Genomic DNA, 18,272 nt, shown 5'->3' on the forward strand with positions numbered 1-18,272 from the left:
TACATCCCATTTCTAAAGTTTGGTTATATTCATGGGCCCAAGGAGTAATTTGGCTTCCCTTGTGGCTCAGATGGTAAAGAGTCCACTTGCCATGCAGGAGACCCGGATTCAATCCCTGGGTCGGGAAGATCCCCTAGAGGAAGGCATGAGAGTCCACTCCAGTATACTTCCCTGGAGAATCCCATGGACAGAGAAGACTGGGAGGCTACAGTCCCTGGGGTCTCATAGAGTCAGACACGACTGAGTGACTAACACACAAACACACACACGGAGCAATTAAGAGATTATAGTTGAGGACAGTCTGCATGCTTGTAGAAATAAGTGCTAATCTTATCAAGAAGAGCTATTATATTTTCAGTTTTATAAAGCATGCTTCTCATTTACCTTTGATGCCACAATTGAAGTTTCCTTAATGAGGTGACAGTGACAGGCTTTATTTTAATTAACTTATCTTTTTTAATACAAAGTTTAATACAAAACTTATCTTTTTTAATACAAAGTAATCAAAAAATTAAGGTCATGTTTAAGTAAATTATTGTGAGATTACATCTCTTGACATTTATGTTTTGTTGACCAAATTGTACAATCAAGCAAGTTTGCATTTAGACAAATCAGTTCAGTTCAGTTGCTCAGTCCTGTCTGACTCTTTGCGACCCAATGGACTGCAGCACACCAGGCTTCCCTATCCATCACCAACTCCTGGAGCTTACTCAAACTCACGTTCATCAAGTCAATGATGCCATCGAACCCTCTCATCCTCTGTCACCCCCTTCTCCTCCTGCCTTCAATCTTTCCCAGCATCAGGGTCTTTTCTAATGAGTCAGTTCTCCGAATGAGGTGGCCAAAGTATTGGATTTTCAGCTATATAATAATGACTGTGACAGTGTTTTTGGCTTTGATTTGGGGGGAGGGGCTGGGTGTGAACAATTTGATATTCTTGTATTCCAGAATGTCTTTTTACGTCAGTATCCATACTGCCAATTAGCATTGTATTTCAGGAACTGAGATAATATTAATTGCTGGGGAATTAGATTCTAAGCAGAAAGTTATTTAAGTAATAAAATATAAAGTTTAATATATCATTAGATGACTTGCTGGTTAGTAGATCTAATTCATATAGATTCATCCAAGTTTATTCCTGCTACATTTTAGACCACAGACTATTACCCGTGATGGTAGCCACTACCCATGTGTGAGTATTAAGCACGTGAAATGTGGCTATTTCAACATGAAATGAGCTGTAAGTCTGAATGCACACCAGATTTTGAAGACTTAATTTGACAAAAAGAGTATAAAATATCTGATTAAAAATAGTTTATATGTTGAAAGAATATTTAAGATATATTTCTTAAAATATCCCATTATGCTTATTTTCATGTTTATTTTTACCTGTTTAATATGATCATAGGCTCATGTTATATATCTATTGAACAGTGCTAATCTAGAACATCCATATTTAGGAACAGTGAAATTCTCAGTAAATTATGTTGAAAAACAAAGTCTGCCATAGTGTTTCATTTTCAATTCCATTTCACACGTTATACTTCTGCTTCTGTTATATGTTTTGTTATTACTGGGAGCAATAGCCCATTAAATTTACTCATAATCATTATTAGTTATTAATATGCAGTATTTCCTCTAAAATGCAAAGATTTAAAAGCTATTTCATTTAAAACTATTGCCTTACAATTTATGCTCTAATTGTCATATTTTCAATTCCATATCTATTTTTGACCCCAAAGGCGTTATTATTATCATTTCTTGAGTCATATTCATTTAAATTTACCCACAGTTTTATCTGTTACATTGCTCTCCATTCTTTCTTTTCTATGCTTCTCTTTGGGATCATTATTCTTCTATCTAATGAACTCCTTTTAATGTATACATTCATGCAGATTGGCTGTTGATGAGTTGTCTCAGTTTTTGTTTGGAAACATTTTTATTTCACCTTTATTTTTAAGGAATATTTTTCCTGGATAAAAACTGCTGGTTCACACATATTTTCTTCCAGCATTTGAAAGATTTCATTGCATTATCTTCTGCGTGCTTTTTATGAAATGTTTTTTTCTTTGATTATAGTGTGTCTTTTATTTATCTGACTACTTTTACAAATTTTCTTTATGCATTTTTAAAAATGAATTTTAATCTAATACACCTAGGATTTTTTTCACTCTATCACAATCCTCCTTGGTATTTGCTAAAGTTCTGAATTGTGTGGATTGATGCCCTTTAATCAGTTGTGGAAAATTATCAGGTATTATTGTTAAAATATTGCTTTTATCACATTTTATAACCTTCTGTCTCATCTTATTCTGAAACTACAGTTACAGATATTAAATCATTTTATTGTATGTCATGTCTTGGATTTATTTTCTATATTAGAGACATTTTTTTCTCTCTGTACTTCAGTCTGTATGTTTTCTAACAATCTCTCTTCTAGATTGCTAATCATCTCTTCAATAGTCTAATCTGCAGTTAAACACATCTGTTGCATTCTTAATGTCAATTATATTTTTAATTCTATAATTTCCATTTTGTTATTATTTATAAATTTCAGTTATATGGTGAGATTCTTCATCTTATCAACAATTTGTTAAGCATTTTACTTTTCATTAAAGGCCATAATACATAAAAATGAATCCAACTCTGATGCACCTTTGGATCTGCTCATATTGTTTATTTTCTTAGTTCCTGTCTTTTAATTCTATTTCTGGCATGCCTAATAAGTTTGATCAAGTTTTGGTTATAGCTTGTGGGAAATTATAGAGATAATTTGATATTTTGTTTCATATTATCTTCCAAACAGAATATCTTTCTGTTTTCTCTCAGGCACCTTAAATATGGGGCAAATAATTTTTTTTTTAGTGTGAGATTTTGTTTGTTTAGGACTGAGATTCCCATTTTTGTGAAAATTGATCTAATTCTCATCATCCATGTTCCTAGGGTTTAACCTTTCTGTGATCCTAAGAGTTCAGTGATCATCACTAGAGTTCTTCTCCAGTATTTTTCCCTCCATTCTGTGAAATTACCAAACACTGTACAGCTGCCCAGATCTTTGCCTGCTACTTCTGACTCTACTTCTTAGACCTCAACCCTCCATCAAATAAAATTTAGTAATGGCTTGAGGGGGAAAAGATAACAATGCCATCTTTCATCTTCTCATTTCTTTGAACTTTCGTCCCCTCAAGTCCTGCCATCTCAGACCTGAACTAAACATTTGTTTCTATAAACCCTAAGAAGCCTAAAATCTCAGCAGAGATTTCTGTCTACTTTCAGGCTATCTTCTTAGCCTTAGGTGAGACTCCTCCAAGGCAGTCATGCTCACCTCGGCACTGTTTCCTCCACATCCGAGTTCCCGGCCCTTATAAGACATGGCTGCCTCTGTCACTCTCCATTGTCCTGATTAGATAGAAACAAATAAATTCCCTGATTTTTCTCAGAGACTTGGTTTACATCCAGTTACTCTGCCATACCTGAATTCTTCCTCTACTCTAGTTTGCCAAGTTCTTCGCCTTTTACCACTCAAACAGGTCTTGAAATTGTATATCTTTGCTGAACATTTATATCTAAAAAGAATATTTCCTAGACATGTAACTATATGCTCATCATCCTACTAAAATTATACATTATTTTTAAGGACCTATATTTCTCAACTTCCTTGCGTATTTTTTATTTCCCAGAGGATTGTTATTGTCACATTGTAAACTAAAAGAACATGTTAAGGTTATATGTTTAGTTATTTAATTATTTTATACTTGGTGTCACAAAATAAGTTCCTCAAAACTGTTTTCATGTCCCAGATATGCCTGCCTAATCCCAAACCCTTTGTGGAATAAACCTGCAGAATATAACGCAGTCTAGTTCCTTGTTCAAGATTACCATTACAGACGAACAGAAAGATTATCTTTTCTGTTTAAGTACACTCCTACCATAATTACCACCAGAGAACCTCAGGAAAAAAAGACATCAGAGTTGTATTCAGAATTATTCTGCATTTCAGAAAACTTGAGAGTCATTTAGAGGCCCTTTCCTTTAATTAACTTTCAGGAAAGACAATTTTATTTCATAATTAGAGAGGAGTTTAATGCTTGGCTGAGCCACTACACTAACTCTAAAGAAAAAGGAGTGAGTTAACATATTCATATATCAGCTCCACATGTCTGGAGTGAAGGGGAAGCAAGCTCGATAACAGTAGAATGTTGGATGATTGAAAATTAGGAAAGAATTACCAATTGAATGTCAAATAGCAAGGGTGATATCACCAGAACAAAGTCTCTGGACTTCATAGGTTTACTTTGGGTCAAATAACCACATTTTGTTCAACTGTTCCTGGTCATGATGGAAATGAACATAAAATATTTTTGACATGCGCAGCACAGCACAAAGCCTCATATACATGAAACTTAGTGAAAAAACTGATTTCTCCTAAGATGAAATGTAGTACAGTTTCTTATGTGCCACAAATCCATTAGAAAACCAATTATAAAGGATCTTCATTCCCTAAATATTCATCAGTGAATAAATCAGTATATCAAATTACATTTTGAAAGTTATAGCAGCTTATTTAGTTGCATCTTCTGTTCTATTAGTTGCTATTTCATCTCATTAAATTATTATGATATAACATCTAAACAGTTGCAAGTATATTATGTATTTTAATATATATTTTCAACTGGCCTGAGTCTTCAGCAGAGTCATTAGGTCAATACAAAAGCTAGGATTTTGATATAATGTGAACTACTTGGTATCAGTGATACTTAATTAACTTGGTTACAGGACGGTGGGGGTGGGGGGGGAGGTATTTTGTGATATTTTTGTACCTTTTTTTATTTGAGGTACTGTAACTAGAGTAACGATCTGAGAGAATATTTTGACTTAGGTTGAGAAGTACAATAGAGACATCACTTACTGAAACAGCCTTTCTTTTCCCACAGATATATTCTAAAGGTATTTTTAATGTAAAGGTAAGCTGACATTTCTTCACAAAGAAGTAATTCCATTTTGATGATGTCCTCCATCAGCTGCTCAAAGAAACATAATTGCTCTTCTAACTTCAAGAGATAGAAAAATCTATTCTTACAGGACATTTAATTTTCTATATTTTCCTCAAAAAATTCCTATTACAAAAGCAGTGTATGTATTTGTTGCATTCTTTCTGAATATATATTACTACTACTTTCATATAAAATACAATGCTGGATACATATATCTAATGGAAAGTCTTTTTTTTTTTTTTCACTTTAGAATCTCATTCTGTGACCAGAGAATGCCATTACTTTCCAAATACTCAGTTCAGTCACTCAGTCATGTCTGGCTCTTTCCAAATACTAGGCATGCTGAAACAAAGTAAATGATGTTCTTATGTGTGTTATCTACTTATTTCCTTATAGTAAATACTTATAAATGTGGAGAATAAAAATCATAAAAGGAATATTCAGTATGCTTTACATTTTGTGAACGTTATGTCCAAATAAGAGAGCAAGGGAAAAGTGACTGAATTGTGACAACACAATTTAATTTCAGTAGCCAACATATTTGGTGAAGATAAATATTATCTTACAAGCCTATTGGGGTTAATGCTCTAATATCATCTTGGAAAGCAAATCAGAGATAAGGATTTGGATCAATCCCTCTTCATTTTTTTTTTTGGGGGGGGTCTATTTCTCCCTTGAAATGGCAGAAACCAATACCACATTGTAAAGCAAATATTCTCCAATAAAAAATATTTTATTTAAAAAATGTGGACTTATGCAGATAACCTAAAATTTAACCTAATTTCAAAAGAGTCAAGTCTGAAAATCTCTCAATATGTTCTGGCTTAAGAAAATTTTATCTAAAATATCTCTACTAGTGTACCTAATATTACTCATCAAAGATTGGAACAATAAAACCCAGAATAAATAGTCTATGAATACTTGCTCTTCCATTGGATTGATAAATTTGGAAAACAGCACAAAATTGATAGTTGAATGGAAACCTTGAACTCACGTCCAGGCTAGGTAACCGTAAGTGAGTTACTTAATCACCTAGTTGTTTATTCTATGGCTGTAAAATAAAGCAGTTGGTGTGCCAGGTCAGTAATTTTCAAACACAGACACTGCTTCACAATTACTAAATGAGTTGATAAAACAACACAACTTCCCCATCTAACAACTCCCCAGCTCCTGTGGTCTGTATCCTGGAATGGAGCCCTGGAACCTCTATTGTCCTTTAGGTGTTTATGTGGTGAAGTTAAACTCTAGCTATATAATCTATGAGGTTTCTATTATCCATATGGTGTTTTTTTCAGCAGTTATCATTTTCTATGTTATGTGAACCATGTAAAATACAATTCTGGTGCCAGAAAATTCAGGTGACTAGAGACATTTGAAGCATTAAATATATTGTGATACTTTTGCATGTATTTTTTTAAGGTAAAACTTATAGAATGATTTTTATTGACTTTGTCTTAACTCTATAATTCTATATTACATGATAAGAAAATTTGTTCATGAAAGAAAAACAGAAAAATGAAAATTTAGAATGTGGGAGAGAGTTATCAGTCACAGCTCTTAAAACAATCCTTACCTCCGTAATCTTAAATTCTTTAAAAGTTTTCTAGACCAGAACTAGCTGGAAAAACGAAACTAGTTGGAAAAGACACTTACCCACCCTCCAACTAATCCTTTCCAACAATTTCACCAAGTTTCCTATTTGTTTTAATTTGTTTTCATCTCTTTCAGTTGAAATAGCACTGTCACTTAACATTAGGTTTTGTTGAGGAAACTCATCTCTGATTATAGAGCTTGTTTTGAGGAGGCAGGGTTTTGTGGGTTGTTTTTTTTTTTTTTTTGGTTTGTTTAGGAATTTTAAAAATTATATCTCACCTTTAGAGTTACTGACAAATTTAATCTTTGCTTAATATGTTAATGTTTGGGATATTAAATGTTATTACAAAAGGGATCTTTTGTATACTTTTGTTAGATAGTTAGAATAGGAAAAAGGAGTCCAGAATGGTAGAGGTTAAAAGACAAAGGAGGGAAAAGCCCATGAAAATAGAACAAAGGAAGGTTCAAGGACCCGAGTGAGAACCTCAGGTGAAACAAATAGCCCTCCTGGCTAGACCAATTTACATAGGTCAGGCTCAGGGGGAGGAGAAAAAAACATTTAAAAAGAGGAGCCAAAACTGAGCTGTGGGCTTCTCTCTCTTCGCTTTGGGGTCAGCCAGCCCTCATCCCTTGAGGATGTATTTTCCTTTGCTTGCCAAATAAAACTGAGCTGTAATATCAGTCAGTCCGTCACTTCAAATTTTTGCTGCAGCTAGACAGAACTGGGGAAATTAAAAACTCCCCTGACATATATGGTGCCATTTCTCAGATTTAACCTGGCTGAAACAACCTCGGCTTGGCCCCCACGGGCGAAGGCCAAGCACAGCAGAAGTGCAACTCAGCAAAAGCTCCCACGGTGGAAGCTGAATGTGAAGAAAACCCAGCACAGTGGAAGTGACAAGTCCAGTGTGCTGGAAAGCAGGGCAGCAAACACAAACTTGGCAAAAACTCACACAGCTCAGTCTCAGATTCCAGAAGACCTCCAGTTGGGGTAGGAACTCCTCACTCCTAGGGCTGGAAGGACATATGACTAACAAAACCTTAATTCCTTTTCAATCTCTTGTTTCTTCTTTCCTTGAACCGCCTGTGAACAGGCGAGTGGCAGTGGGTACAATTGAGGGATCTGTCAGTGGCTACTTAGTAGCTGTTGCCCAAGGCGGTTGAGGTTCGTCTGTCCTTAATCTTCTTTGTGTCAAGGATCAGACCAAAGAAAACTGTGAGTACAGGCCAGGTATTTAGCAGATTTGCTGGCAGGTTATGAAGGGGATTCCAAGTCACGCTTTTTCCACTGCTTTTCCATCCTGTCCTTCAGCTCCATTCTCCCAGGACTTGAGCCCAGCAAAAACCCACGGTGCCTGGCTTCAGGGCCTAGTGACGCTCAGGCTCTTGATGTCTCATTGCAAAAATTCAGTGAGAGACACAGTGATAGGTAACAGGTGGATTTGTTCGGATTTGGAGAGAGGCACAGTCCAAGAGTGTGGGCCATTACAGAGCTGAGTGTAGTGGCAATGGAATGTGGTATGGGTCATGGAATGTGGTGTGGTTAGTTTTCACTAGCTGGGTGATTTCATATGCTAATGAGTGGGAGGACCATTCCAACAATTGGGGAACCACCCACTCCTTGGTCTTTTGACAGTGCCTTGGAACTGTCCTGACACCTCTGGGTGTGTCATTCAGCTTGCAGATTGAGGATCAAGGTTTGGTTGAAATTGACTTGTCTGTCATATGGACCCAATTGATTTTAATCAGTTTATGTTATGCCCCTGGGCTGTGTCATTCTTTCAAAAGTTGTGCCCTGCCCTCTTCCCTCCTGTTTCATGCTCTTTTCCTGAGCCCTGTCCAGGCCCACATTGTTGCCTCTACAATCTTCTGGAGGGACAACCAGAAAATAGCTGGCCCTTGGGAGGGAAATACTGTAGAACAGCCAATCCCTCTAGGTATTCAGGCCTTCATCTTCCATGTTTCCTACAACATGTGCAACAACAGCCTCTCTCAGTGAACCCGCTCGGGTGGGTGAGAGGCATACAATGCCTGCTGGAAGTCCATCTGTTGGTGGCTTTCCTTCAAGGGCAATTGGGCTTCTAGGGATAATGTTTGCCATGTTGAGAGTTAGCCCAGTAGGTCGTTTGGGCCCAAAACCTTACCACCCTTCTCCTAAAGTTATAAACATATCCCTGGATCAAATCTCTACTCCACTTTTATGGAATATCTGGTTTGTTGCCTCTTATCAATTTGTTTTTAAGCCACTTACTAACTCCTACAACCAGGACCCTGCCCTCTTGTAGGCAACATCACTCCACCCCACTTATTATTATTAAAATACTCCTAACGCCCCAACAGGACCAGATAACCCATTCCTTTGTCATTACTTCTGTTTTAACCTAAAGTGGGTCTATGACAATGAGATGTTTACCATTGGAAATACCCTAAACTGTTCTTATGGAGGACTAAGGGAGGAAAATCAGTGACTTACATTCCATCAGAACAATAAGAGGATGAGGCTTATGCTGTTTCACCAGGTTCCCAGTCTGAGGGCACAGGTTTGGATTTCTTTATATCATGATACTTATTCCCATCAGTGGTGGACAAACTGGCAATGAGTTAAGATTGCAATCCTTTTATCCTACCCAGTGCTGGTTGCGCTGGAGACCTTGAGGTGCCCAAATTCAGTCTGGGGGTTCCAGGAAGTCAACCTACCTCGAGATGCCTAGAGATCTGGTCCTCGGAAGGTTGTCACACCTCAACCTGCTCGGGGACCTGCAAGTCCAGGGTTCCAGGAGGTCGACATGCCTTGACCTGCCCAGGGACCCAATTCTCGGGAGGCCGACCTGCCTCAACCTGCCCAGGGATTTGATCTCCAAGAGGTTGTCATGTCTCAGCCTGCCTGGGGATCAGCACCCTGACCTGGGGATGCTCGGCTCTCATGTCGCAACAGTACTGGTATGATAAGCTTCAGAAAGACTCACCCCTAAGGAAGTCCACCCATGGAAATAGAAGGAAGCCTATTGGTTGTGGAACTGTGCCTGGTCTCAGCAATAACTCAGGAGCCCAACAAGAACCCCATTGCCTATCTGGAAAGACTAAAAGAGGCCCTCCAAGTGTTTACCAATCAGGACTTAGGCTCTTACAATGGATGGGCGATTTTAAAGGACAAGTTCCTGTCCCAATGTGCATCAGACATCAGGATAAAGTTACAACAGCTCCAGCAGCAGGACCCTGATGCCTCTTTGGATGAGATGGGTTCACACAGCCACCAATACCTTTTATAGTAGAGAACAGGAGAGGGAGGCCAAGGCCCAGGAAAGGGAAAAAAGGAAAGAGACAAGGCATGCCCAGATGCTGGCCACCCTCCAGGCAAGCCCTATGGTAACCCTGAGTCCTTGAAGGACAAGGCACAAGGCAAATGCCTAATCTGTAGACAGGCAGGACATTGGACCAAAAGTGTCCAAACCATGACAAGTCTCCTAAAATGGCTTGCTACAAATGCCATCAGTTGAGACATTGGGCAGTACTCTGCCCTGGGGACCCAAGAGCCTCAAGGTCAAGTGCTCAGCCTTCCCACACAATGGTTCAGCAGGACTGAAGCGGCCTGCTCCAGCCAGCCTTCCTGTCACAGATAACCATCACGGGGCTGGAGCCAAGGGTGCAACTGGATGTGGCAGGGAGGTCAGAGACTTTCTTGTTTGACACAGGGGCTACCTGCTCTGTCCTGATCTCCTTCTCCAGAGCCTTCTCCTCCCAAACCTGTACCATTTTGGGTGCTTACAGGAAAACAATTACAAAAAGATTCACCCAAGCACTTCTTTGTTGCTGGAATGGACAAATATTTTCCCACCAGTTTCTGGTGGTCCCTGAGTATCCTACTCCCTTATTGGGAAGAGATCTTTCCCTGCCTTCAAAATCTTGCAGCTATTGCAGTCCTGATAGAAGATGCTTTAAAACTCTCTCTTGGGGGCAAACTATTTTTACCAGCCACCAAGTGAACAACTCCTGAATGGGAGAGACCGTTAATATTTGTCTCATCAAAGAATCCTCAGATATCAAGTAGTACTGATGGAAAATGCAGGCCTGCCTATCCCCCTTTGTGAGGTGTTTAATCCAGCTACCCTTCTGCCTACCCCCAAGGCTCTTTCACCTTTCACTCTTGCCTAGAAACCTTGGACCACTGGACAAAACCCTGAGAGGAATTGTCAGAAGATCCTCTGACCAATCCTGAGGAAATCTGGTATGCTGATGGAAGCAGCTTTGTCTTGGATGGAAAAAGAAGCCAGATAGGCAGTAGTCTCCAATTCTGAGACCATAGAGACTAAACCTTTGCCACCAGCTACTTCAGCCCAATTAGCTGAGCTCATAGCCCTGACTCAAGCTTTAGAGCTGGGAAAAGGAAAAAGAGTAGCCATTTACACTGACTCCAAGTATGCCTTTCTGGTGCTACATGCACATTCTGCTATTTGGAAAGGCCACTTGACCACCCGAGGGTCCCCAATCAAATATGGTAATCAGATCCTCAGACTCTTGGAGGCAGTCCATCTGCCCACTGAGGTTTCAGTCTCCCGCTGTAAAGGACACCAAAAAGGGAGCATGGAAGTGGCATGAGGGAACCAAGCAGCTGATCAGGCAGATAAGAGAGCAACATTACAGAACAATGACCTAATAGGGGTTGCCACCTTAGTTCCTTGGACTAATATTCCAGAAACTCCTTCATATACTCTTAAAGCTAAGAGTGAGGGCTTTGAAGAAGATCTTATGGGGTGGTTCCAAAAGGAGGGACTCCTTTTTCTGCCTGGGAACCTCCAGTGGAAGTTGGTTAGCTCCTTACATGCCACCACTCATTTAGGGGAGAAGGCCCTCCTAAGATTACTAGAAAGGTCCTTCAGAGGAACAGGCCTCCAAACAACTATAAGGCAAGTGATCTCTTCTTGTCCCACTTGCCAATTAAACAACCCCCAAGGAGCTTGAAGACCCCAGCTGGCCCAGCCCATCCAACGACCTAGGGCCTATCCAGGAGAGCACTGGCAGAGGGACTTCACCCAGATGCAAGTTTCTCAATGGTATAAATACCTACTAGTCATGATAGATACATTCATAGGATGGATTGAAGGCTTTCCCACCCAGACTGAGAAGGCTGAGGAGGTGGTAAAAAAACTGATCCATGAAATCATTCCAAGATTTGGTCTGCCCAGGTCATTACAGGTGACAATGGGACATCATTTACTTCTAAGGTCACCCAAGGGGTCTCTAAAAGCATTGGGCATTACCTATTATCTCCATTGTGCCTGGAGGCCCCAGTCTTCAGGAAAAGTAGAAAGGGCCAACCGATTCTTAAAATCAGCAATACAAAAGATAACCCAGGAGACCTCCCTGGATGGAAGGAGGCTTTACAAATAGCTCTCCTCTGCGCCTGTATTGCCCCTAAGGAAAAGGTTGGTCTTAGTCCTTATGAGATGCTATATGGGAGAGCTTTAATGTCAGTGACCACTTCCCTAGATCCAGAGCCTTAGACCCTCTGGTCTTATACTATAGCCATTGGGCAATTCCAACAAGATAGATACTTGTGGGGTGTCAACCAGGACCTAAAATATTCTAAAGAGCCACCACTGTATGCTCCAGGGACTCAAGTCCTAATAAAGTCTGGAAACATGGGTCGCCAAAGGCTCAACTCCAGCCCACATGGAAGGGCTTCTACCCTGTAATACTTTCTACCCCCACAGCAGTCAAGGTACCAGGACATGACTCCTGCATTCACTACTCAGGAGTCAAGCCATGGGAAAAAACAGGAGGACACTCAATATACCTGTGAGCCCCTAGGAGATCTCACATACCTATTCAGGACTACAAATGAGTGCCATTCTAATGAACACCCCCAAATTAAGTTTCTGGGGATAAGATTTCTCAGGATAGCTCTAAAGAGCCAACACATCTTGGCAGGGGTTGCAGTCCCAAATAGGAGATAGATCTGATCCCTGAACAAGGAGGGACTTGAGCCATCTTGAATGAGACGTGTTGTTTCTGGGTAAATACCTCCAGCTAAGTTAGTGTCTCACAGTCCTCAAGAAAAATATTGCAGATCCTACAGGATCTCAAAGAAAGAGCTGGAGAGTTCTCAGAGTGGCTACAATCTCTGGGGGATTCTTCTCCTGTGAGGGGGAATTTGGAGTTGGCTAATGCCCCTACTAATACCTGTTATCACCATCATGATGCTGCTTATGATGCTCCACATATTGTCGATTGTCTAACCCATTTTGTCTCTACCCAGGTCAACAAGCTACAACATTCAGGTCCAGTTCAACAAAGATATATAGAACTAAGACCGACCATGGGAGATACCACTAACTCTTAGATGGACACTGCTATAAGGACTCTGAGGCTTGAGACTAGCAAGAGGGGGAGCCCCAATGCCCCTAGCTGTCCCAGTTCAGCCTGAAGTAGATAGAGAGACCTCAATGCCCCTATTCCTAAACAACTGTGCCTCCCATCTCTTGAGGGGAGAATGTTAGGTAGTTAGAATAGGAAAAAGGAGTCCAGAAAGGCAGTGGCTAAAAGACAAGGAAGGGAAAAGCCCATGAAAATAGAATAAAGGAAGGTCCAAGGACCAGAGTGAGAACCTCACGTGAAGCAAACAGCCATCCTGGCTAGCCCAGTTTACATAAGGCAGGCTCAGGGGGAGGAGAAAGCCATATAAAAAGGAGTCAAAATTGAACTGCAGGCTTCTTTTCTCTTCACTTCTTTTGGGTCGGCCCACCCTCACGCCTTGAGGACAGATGTATTTTCCTTTGCTTGCCAAGTAAAACTGAGCTGTAGTACCAATCAGTCCATGCTTCAAAATTTTGCTGTGTGGTGACACAGAACTGAGGAAATTACAAACTCCCCCAACAGTTCTTCTGTTTATTCTTGCCACCTCCTCTTCATATTTTCTGCTTCTGTTAGGTCTATACTGTTTCTGTGCTTTAGTGTACCCATCTTTGCATGAAATGTTCCCTTGGTAGTTCTAATTTTCTTAAAGAGATCTCTAGTCTTTCCTATTCTATTGTTTTCCTCTATTTCTTTGCCTTGATCACTTAGGAAGGCTTTCTTATCTCTCCTTGCTATTCTTTGAAAAACTGCATTCAGATGAATATATCTTTTTATATGTCTTTTATATATGTGTGTATATATATATCTTTTTATACATAAGGTATATGAATATATCGGAGAAGGCAATGGCATCCCACTCCAGTATTTTTGCCTGGAAAATCCCATGGACAGAGGAACCTGGTAGGCTGCAGTCCATGGGGTCGCGAAGAGTTGGACACGACTGAGCGACTTCACTTTCATGCATTGGAGAAGGAAATGGGAACCCACTCCCCAAGTGTTCTTGCCTGGAGAATCCCAGGGACGGCGGAGCCTGGTGGGCTGCCGTCTATGGGGTTGCACAGAGTCGGACACGGCTGAAGCATGACTGCTGCTTGGCAGCAGCAGCATATGAATATATCTTATAAAGGCAAATATACCCTTTGCCTTTAGCTTCTCTGCATTTCTCAGCTATTTGTAGGGCCTTCTCAGACAACCATTTAGCCTTTTGGCGTTTGTTTTACTTGGGGATGACCTTGATCACTGCCTCCTGTACAATGTCATGAACCTCCATCCATAATTCTTCAGGCATTCTTGTCTATCAGATCTAATCCCTTGAATCTATTTGTCACTTCCTGTATATAACCGTAAGGGATTTGATTTAGGTCATACCTGAATGGGCTAGTGGTTTTCCCTACTTTCTTCAATTTAAATCTGAATTTGGCAATAAGTTCATGATGTAGGCCACAGTCAGCTACTAGTCTTGTTTTTTCTGACTGTATAGAGCTTTTCCATCTTCGGATGCAAAGAGTATAATCAATCTGACTTCGGTATTGACCATCTGGTGATGTCCATGCATAGAGTCATCTATTGTGTTCTTGAAAGAGGGTATTTGCTATGAGCAGTGTGTTCTCTTGGCAAAACTCTGTTAGACATTGCCCTGCTTCATTTTGTACTCCAAGGCCAAACTTGCTTCCAAGTATCTCTTGACTTCCTAATTTTGCATTACAGTCCCCTATGATGAAAAGGACATCTTTTTTGGTGTTAGTTCTCGAAGGTCTTACAGGTCTTCATGGAACTTTCAGCTTCTTTGGCATTAGTGGTTGGGGCATAGATTTGGATTACTGTGATATTGAATCCTTTGCCTTAGAAACGAACCAAAATCATTCTGTCATTTTTGAGACTGCACCCAAGTACTGCATTTTGGACTCTTTTGTTGACTGTGATGGCTACTCCATTTCTTCTAAGGTATTCTTTCCCGCAAGAATAGATATAATGGTAATCTGAATTAAAATTTCATGCAAAGATGGGCACAATAAAGGACAGAAATGGTTGGACCTAACAGAAGCAGAAGAAATTAAGAAGAGGTGGCAAGAATACACAGAACTTTACAAAAAAGATGTTAACTACCCAGATAACCACAATGGTGTGATCACTCACCTTGAGACAGACATCCTAGAGTGTGAAGTTGAATGGACCTTAGGAAGCATCTGTGTAAATAAAGCTAATGGAGGTGATGAATTCCAGCTGAGCTATTTCAAATCCTAAAAGATGATGCTCTGAAAATGTTGCACTCTATATGCCAGCAAATTTGGAAAACTCAGCAGTGGCCACAGAACTGGAAAGGCTCAGTTTTAATTCCAATCCCACAAAGGGCAATGCCAAAGAATGCTCAAACTAGCACAAAATTGCACTCATTCCACATTCTAGCAAAGTAGTGCTCAAAATTCTGCATGGTAGTCTTCAACAACATGTGAGCTGACAACTTCCAGATGTTCATCTGGATTTAGAAAAGGCAGAGGAACAAGAGATCAAAACGTCAACATCCATTGGATCATAGAAAAAACAAGAGAATTCCAGAAAAATATCTACTTCTTCAGTGACTACATGAAAACCTTTGACTGTGTAGATCACAACAAATGGTGGAAAATTCTTAAAGAGATGGAACTACCAGACCACCTTACCTGCCTTCTGAGAAACCTGTATGAAGGTCAATAAGCAACAATTAGAATTGGACACGCAACAATGGGCTGGTTCAAAATTGGGAGAGGAGTACATCAAGGCTATATATTGTCATCTCGCTTATTTAACTTATATGCAGAGTACATCACATAAAATGCTGGGCTGGATGAAGCACAAGCTGGAATCAAGATAGTTGGGAGAAATATCAATAACCTCAAATATGCAGATGACACCACCCTTATGGCAGAAAGAGAAGAATTAAAGAGCCTCTTGATGAAGAGGAGAGTGAAAAAGCTGGTTTAAAACCTAACATTCAAAAAACAAATACCATGGCATCCAGTCCCATCACTTCATGTCAAATAGAGGGGGAAACAATGGAAATGGTTACAGACTTTATTTTCTTGGGTTACAAAATCACTGCAGATGGTGACATGCAGCCATGAAATTAAAAGACTCTTGTTCCTTGGAAGAAAAGCTATGACCAACCTAGACAGAGTGCTACAAAACAAAGACATCACTTTATGGACAAAGTTCCATCTAGTCAAAGCTACGGGTTTTTCCAGTAGTCATGAATGGATGTGAGAGTTGGACCATAAAGAAAGCTGAGTGCTGAAAAATTGGTGCTTTTGAACTGTGGTGTTGGAGAAGACTCATGAGAGTCCCTTGAACAGCAAGGAGATCAAACCAGTCAATTCTAAAGAAAATCAACCCTGAATATTCATTGGAAGGACTGATGCTGAAGCTGAAGCTCCAATACTTTGGCCACCTGATGTAAAGAGCCAACTCATTGAAAAGAACCTCTTGCTGGGAAAGATTGAGGGCAGGAAGAGAAAGGGATAGTAGAGGGTGAGATGTTTGGGTGGCATCACTGACTCAATGAACATAAGTTTGAGCAAGCTCCAGGAGATGGTGAAGGACAGGGAAGCCTGGCGTGTGTATTCCATAGGGTCACAAAGAGTCAAACACGACTGAGCAGTTGAACAACAACTAAAGGGATTTAACACGTGGGACAATTCATCATATGGGCACTCTCAAGATGTGTGTACCTTACACTATCAGGTTTTTCCTGTGCTGCCCAGGGTTATCATTAGCTTTGGTAACATAAATTCCTGCTCCTACTCACACCAGGATATGTTGCCTGAAGTTCCTTAGTGGGAAGCAACTAAACTGCTATGATTTGAATGATGTTCCCTGTGACTTCTAATTCTATGTAACAATTTAAAGACATGTGTTTTCTTGCTCTCTGGCATTTTAATTAATATAGCTTATTTCTCCTAATCAGTAGCTAATTAAAAACTAGTGTTATACTTCAGTTTTAGCAGTTCTGGAAAATTATTATCTACCTCTTTATCTCCAAATGTATTTTATGTGACTTAAATTTTCCATTATTTTAAATCAGACATCTCCAATGATTATCCCCAATAAATACTACAGGACTAAAGAAGATCTGCAGTTGGTTGAAGACACAGGTTGGAACCACAATTTGGATGGCAAAGTTACATGCAGATTTTCCAGTGCTCATGTATATTGGCACCCCTAACCCCTACAGTGTTCATTGCACTGTATGTATGTATGTATGTATGTATGCGTGTGTGTGTGTGTATATGTATATGTGTGTATCTATCTATCTATCTATATATATATAAAATGTGACAGGGAAGTGCAGATAGGTTGAAGGAAATGTGGCCATTAAAAATAAATATATATATATATGAAACTATATATATATATATATAACACAACATATATATGGATACATAGTACAGTTTAAAATGTGATTTTATCTGTAAAACTCAAGATTAAAAAGGTTCTCTGATTTGTAAACTTATCCTCAGAAATACTGAATATAATATTTATCTATGTAGGTTATGTGTGGTCCTTAATATTACTAATACCTAGAAATCTAATAAATGTCAAACACTAAGAGAATCTTAAAAGTCTTGTCTATAGGGTTCTCTCTTGTATGTATTTATTGAATTTATAGTAAGATAACTCTCTAAATTTTTTAAACTAATTCTTAAACTGATAAGGCATATGTTTCCTTTATGCTCTTTGGGAAGTAAGATACTTACTATAAAAGAAAGGATACACAGATTTGAGGGACAGTTTTTGAGCCAATGATACTCAGTTGGAGATAAAATTTGAGTGATGGAGATTAGCACAATGAAGAATATAATTTTCTGAACAATAAGAAAACCACATAAAAGAAGGTAACATCAAATCATGAGGAGGTACCAATTAATCTTTCACAAGCAGCTTTTATAATGACACAACCGATGATTAAAAAGAAAACTGAAGTCAAGAAAGAAAATTCAGAGCCCATGTCTTGTTCAGGGCCCCCTCAGGACTAAATCTCTTCATTATACATCTGGTCTAAAATCATATTTTGCTGCATTAAATAAAAAATATTAAATAATAAATGGCTACAGTGTCAAGAAAGTTTCATTGCACATCTTCTCCTTAATGACAGGGAAGTACAGATTGGCTGAAGGAAATGTGGCCATTAAAAATAATAAAAATTTTAATGGGTAATATTTAAAATCTATCTAGATAATTCAGATATCCTCAGCTATCTAGATAATTCAGATATCCACAATGATATATACTCTGTGGATTATGATTTTATCTTTCTATGATGTAGGTCCTATTCATGAATTGTCTTCAGTTTACCTT

The 18,272-nt window shown here is 39.3% G+C and overlaps 1 protein-coding gene across 4 annotated transcripts in view; it reads left to right on the forward strand.

Moving 5' to 3' along the window:
* Positions 1–18,272, forward strand: part of STPG2 (sperm tail PG-rich repeat containing 2) — a 619,397-nt gene that overhangs the window by 586,838 nt on the left and 14,287 nt on the right. For 2 of the 4 annotated variants that reach the window (XM_043871449.1, XM_043871452.1), the window contains one exon: positions 4,935–5,629. The exons of the other annotated variants lie outside the window; for them this stretch is intronic. In XM_043871449.1, the coding sequence (XP_043727384.1) occupies position 4,935 (1 nt within the window). In that variant the 3' untranslated portion in view covers positions 4,936–5,629. Of the gene's footprint in view, positions 1–4,934; positions 5,630–18,272 lie in introns of those variants that run through there. 4 annotated transcript variants of the gene reach the window in all.

Source organism: Cervus elaphus, chromosome 17 (genome assembly GCF_910594005.1).
Source record: "Cervus elaphus chromosome 17, mCerEla1.1, whole genome shotgun sequence".
NCBI lineage: Eukaryota > Metazoa > Chordata > Mammalia > Artiodactyla > Cervidae > Cervus > Cervus elaphus.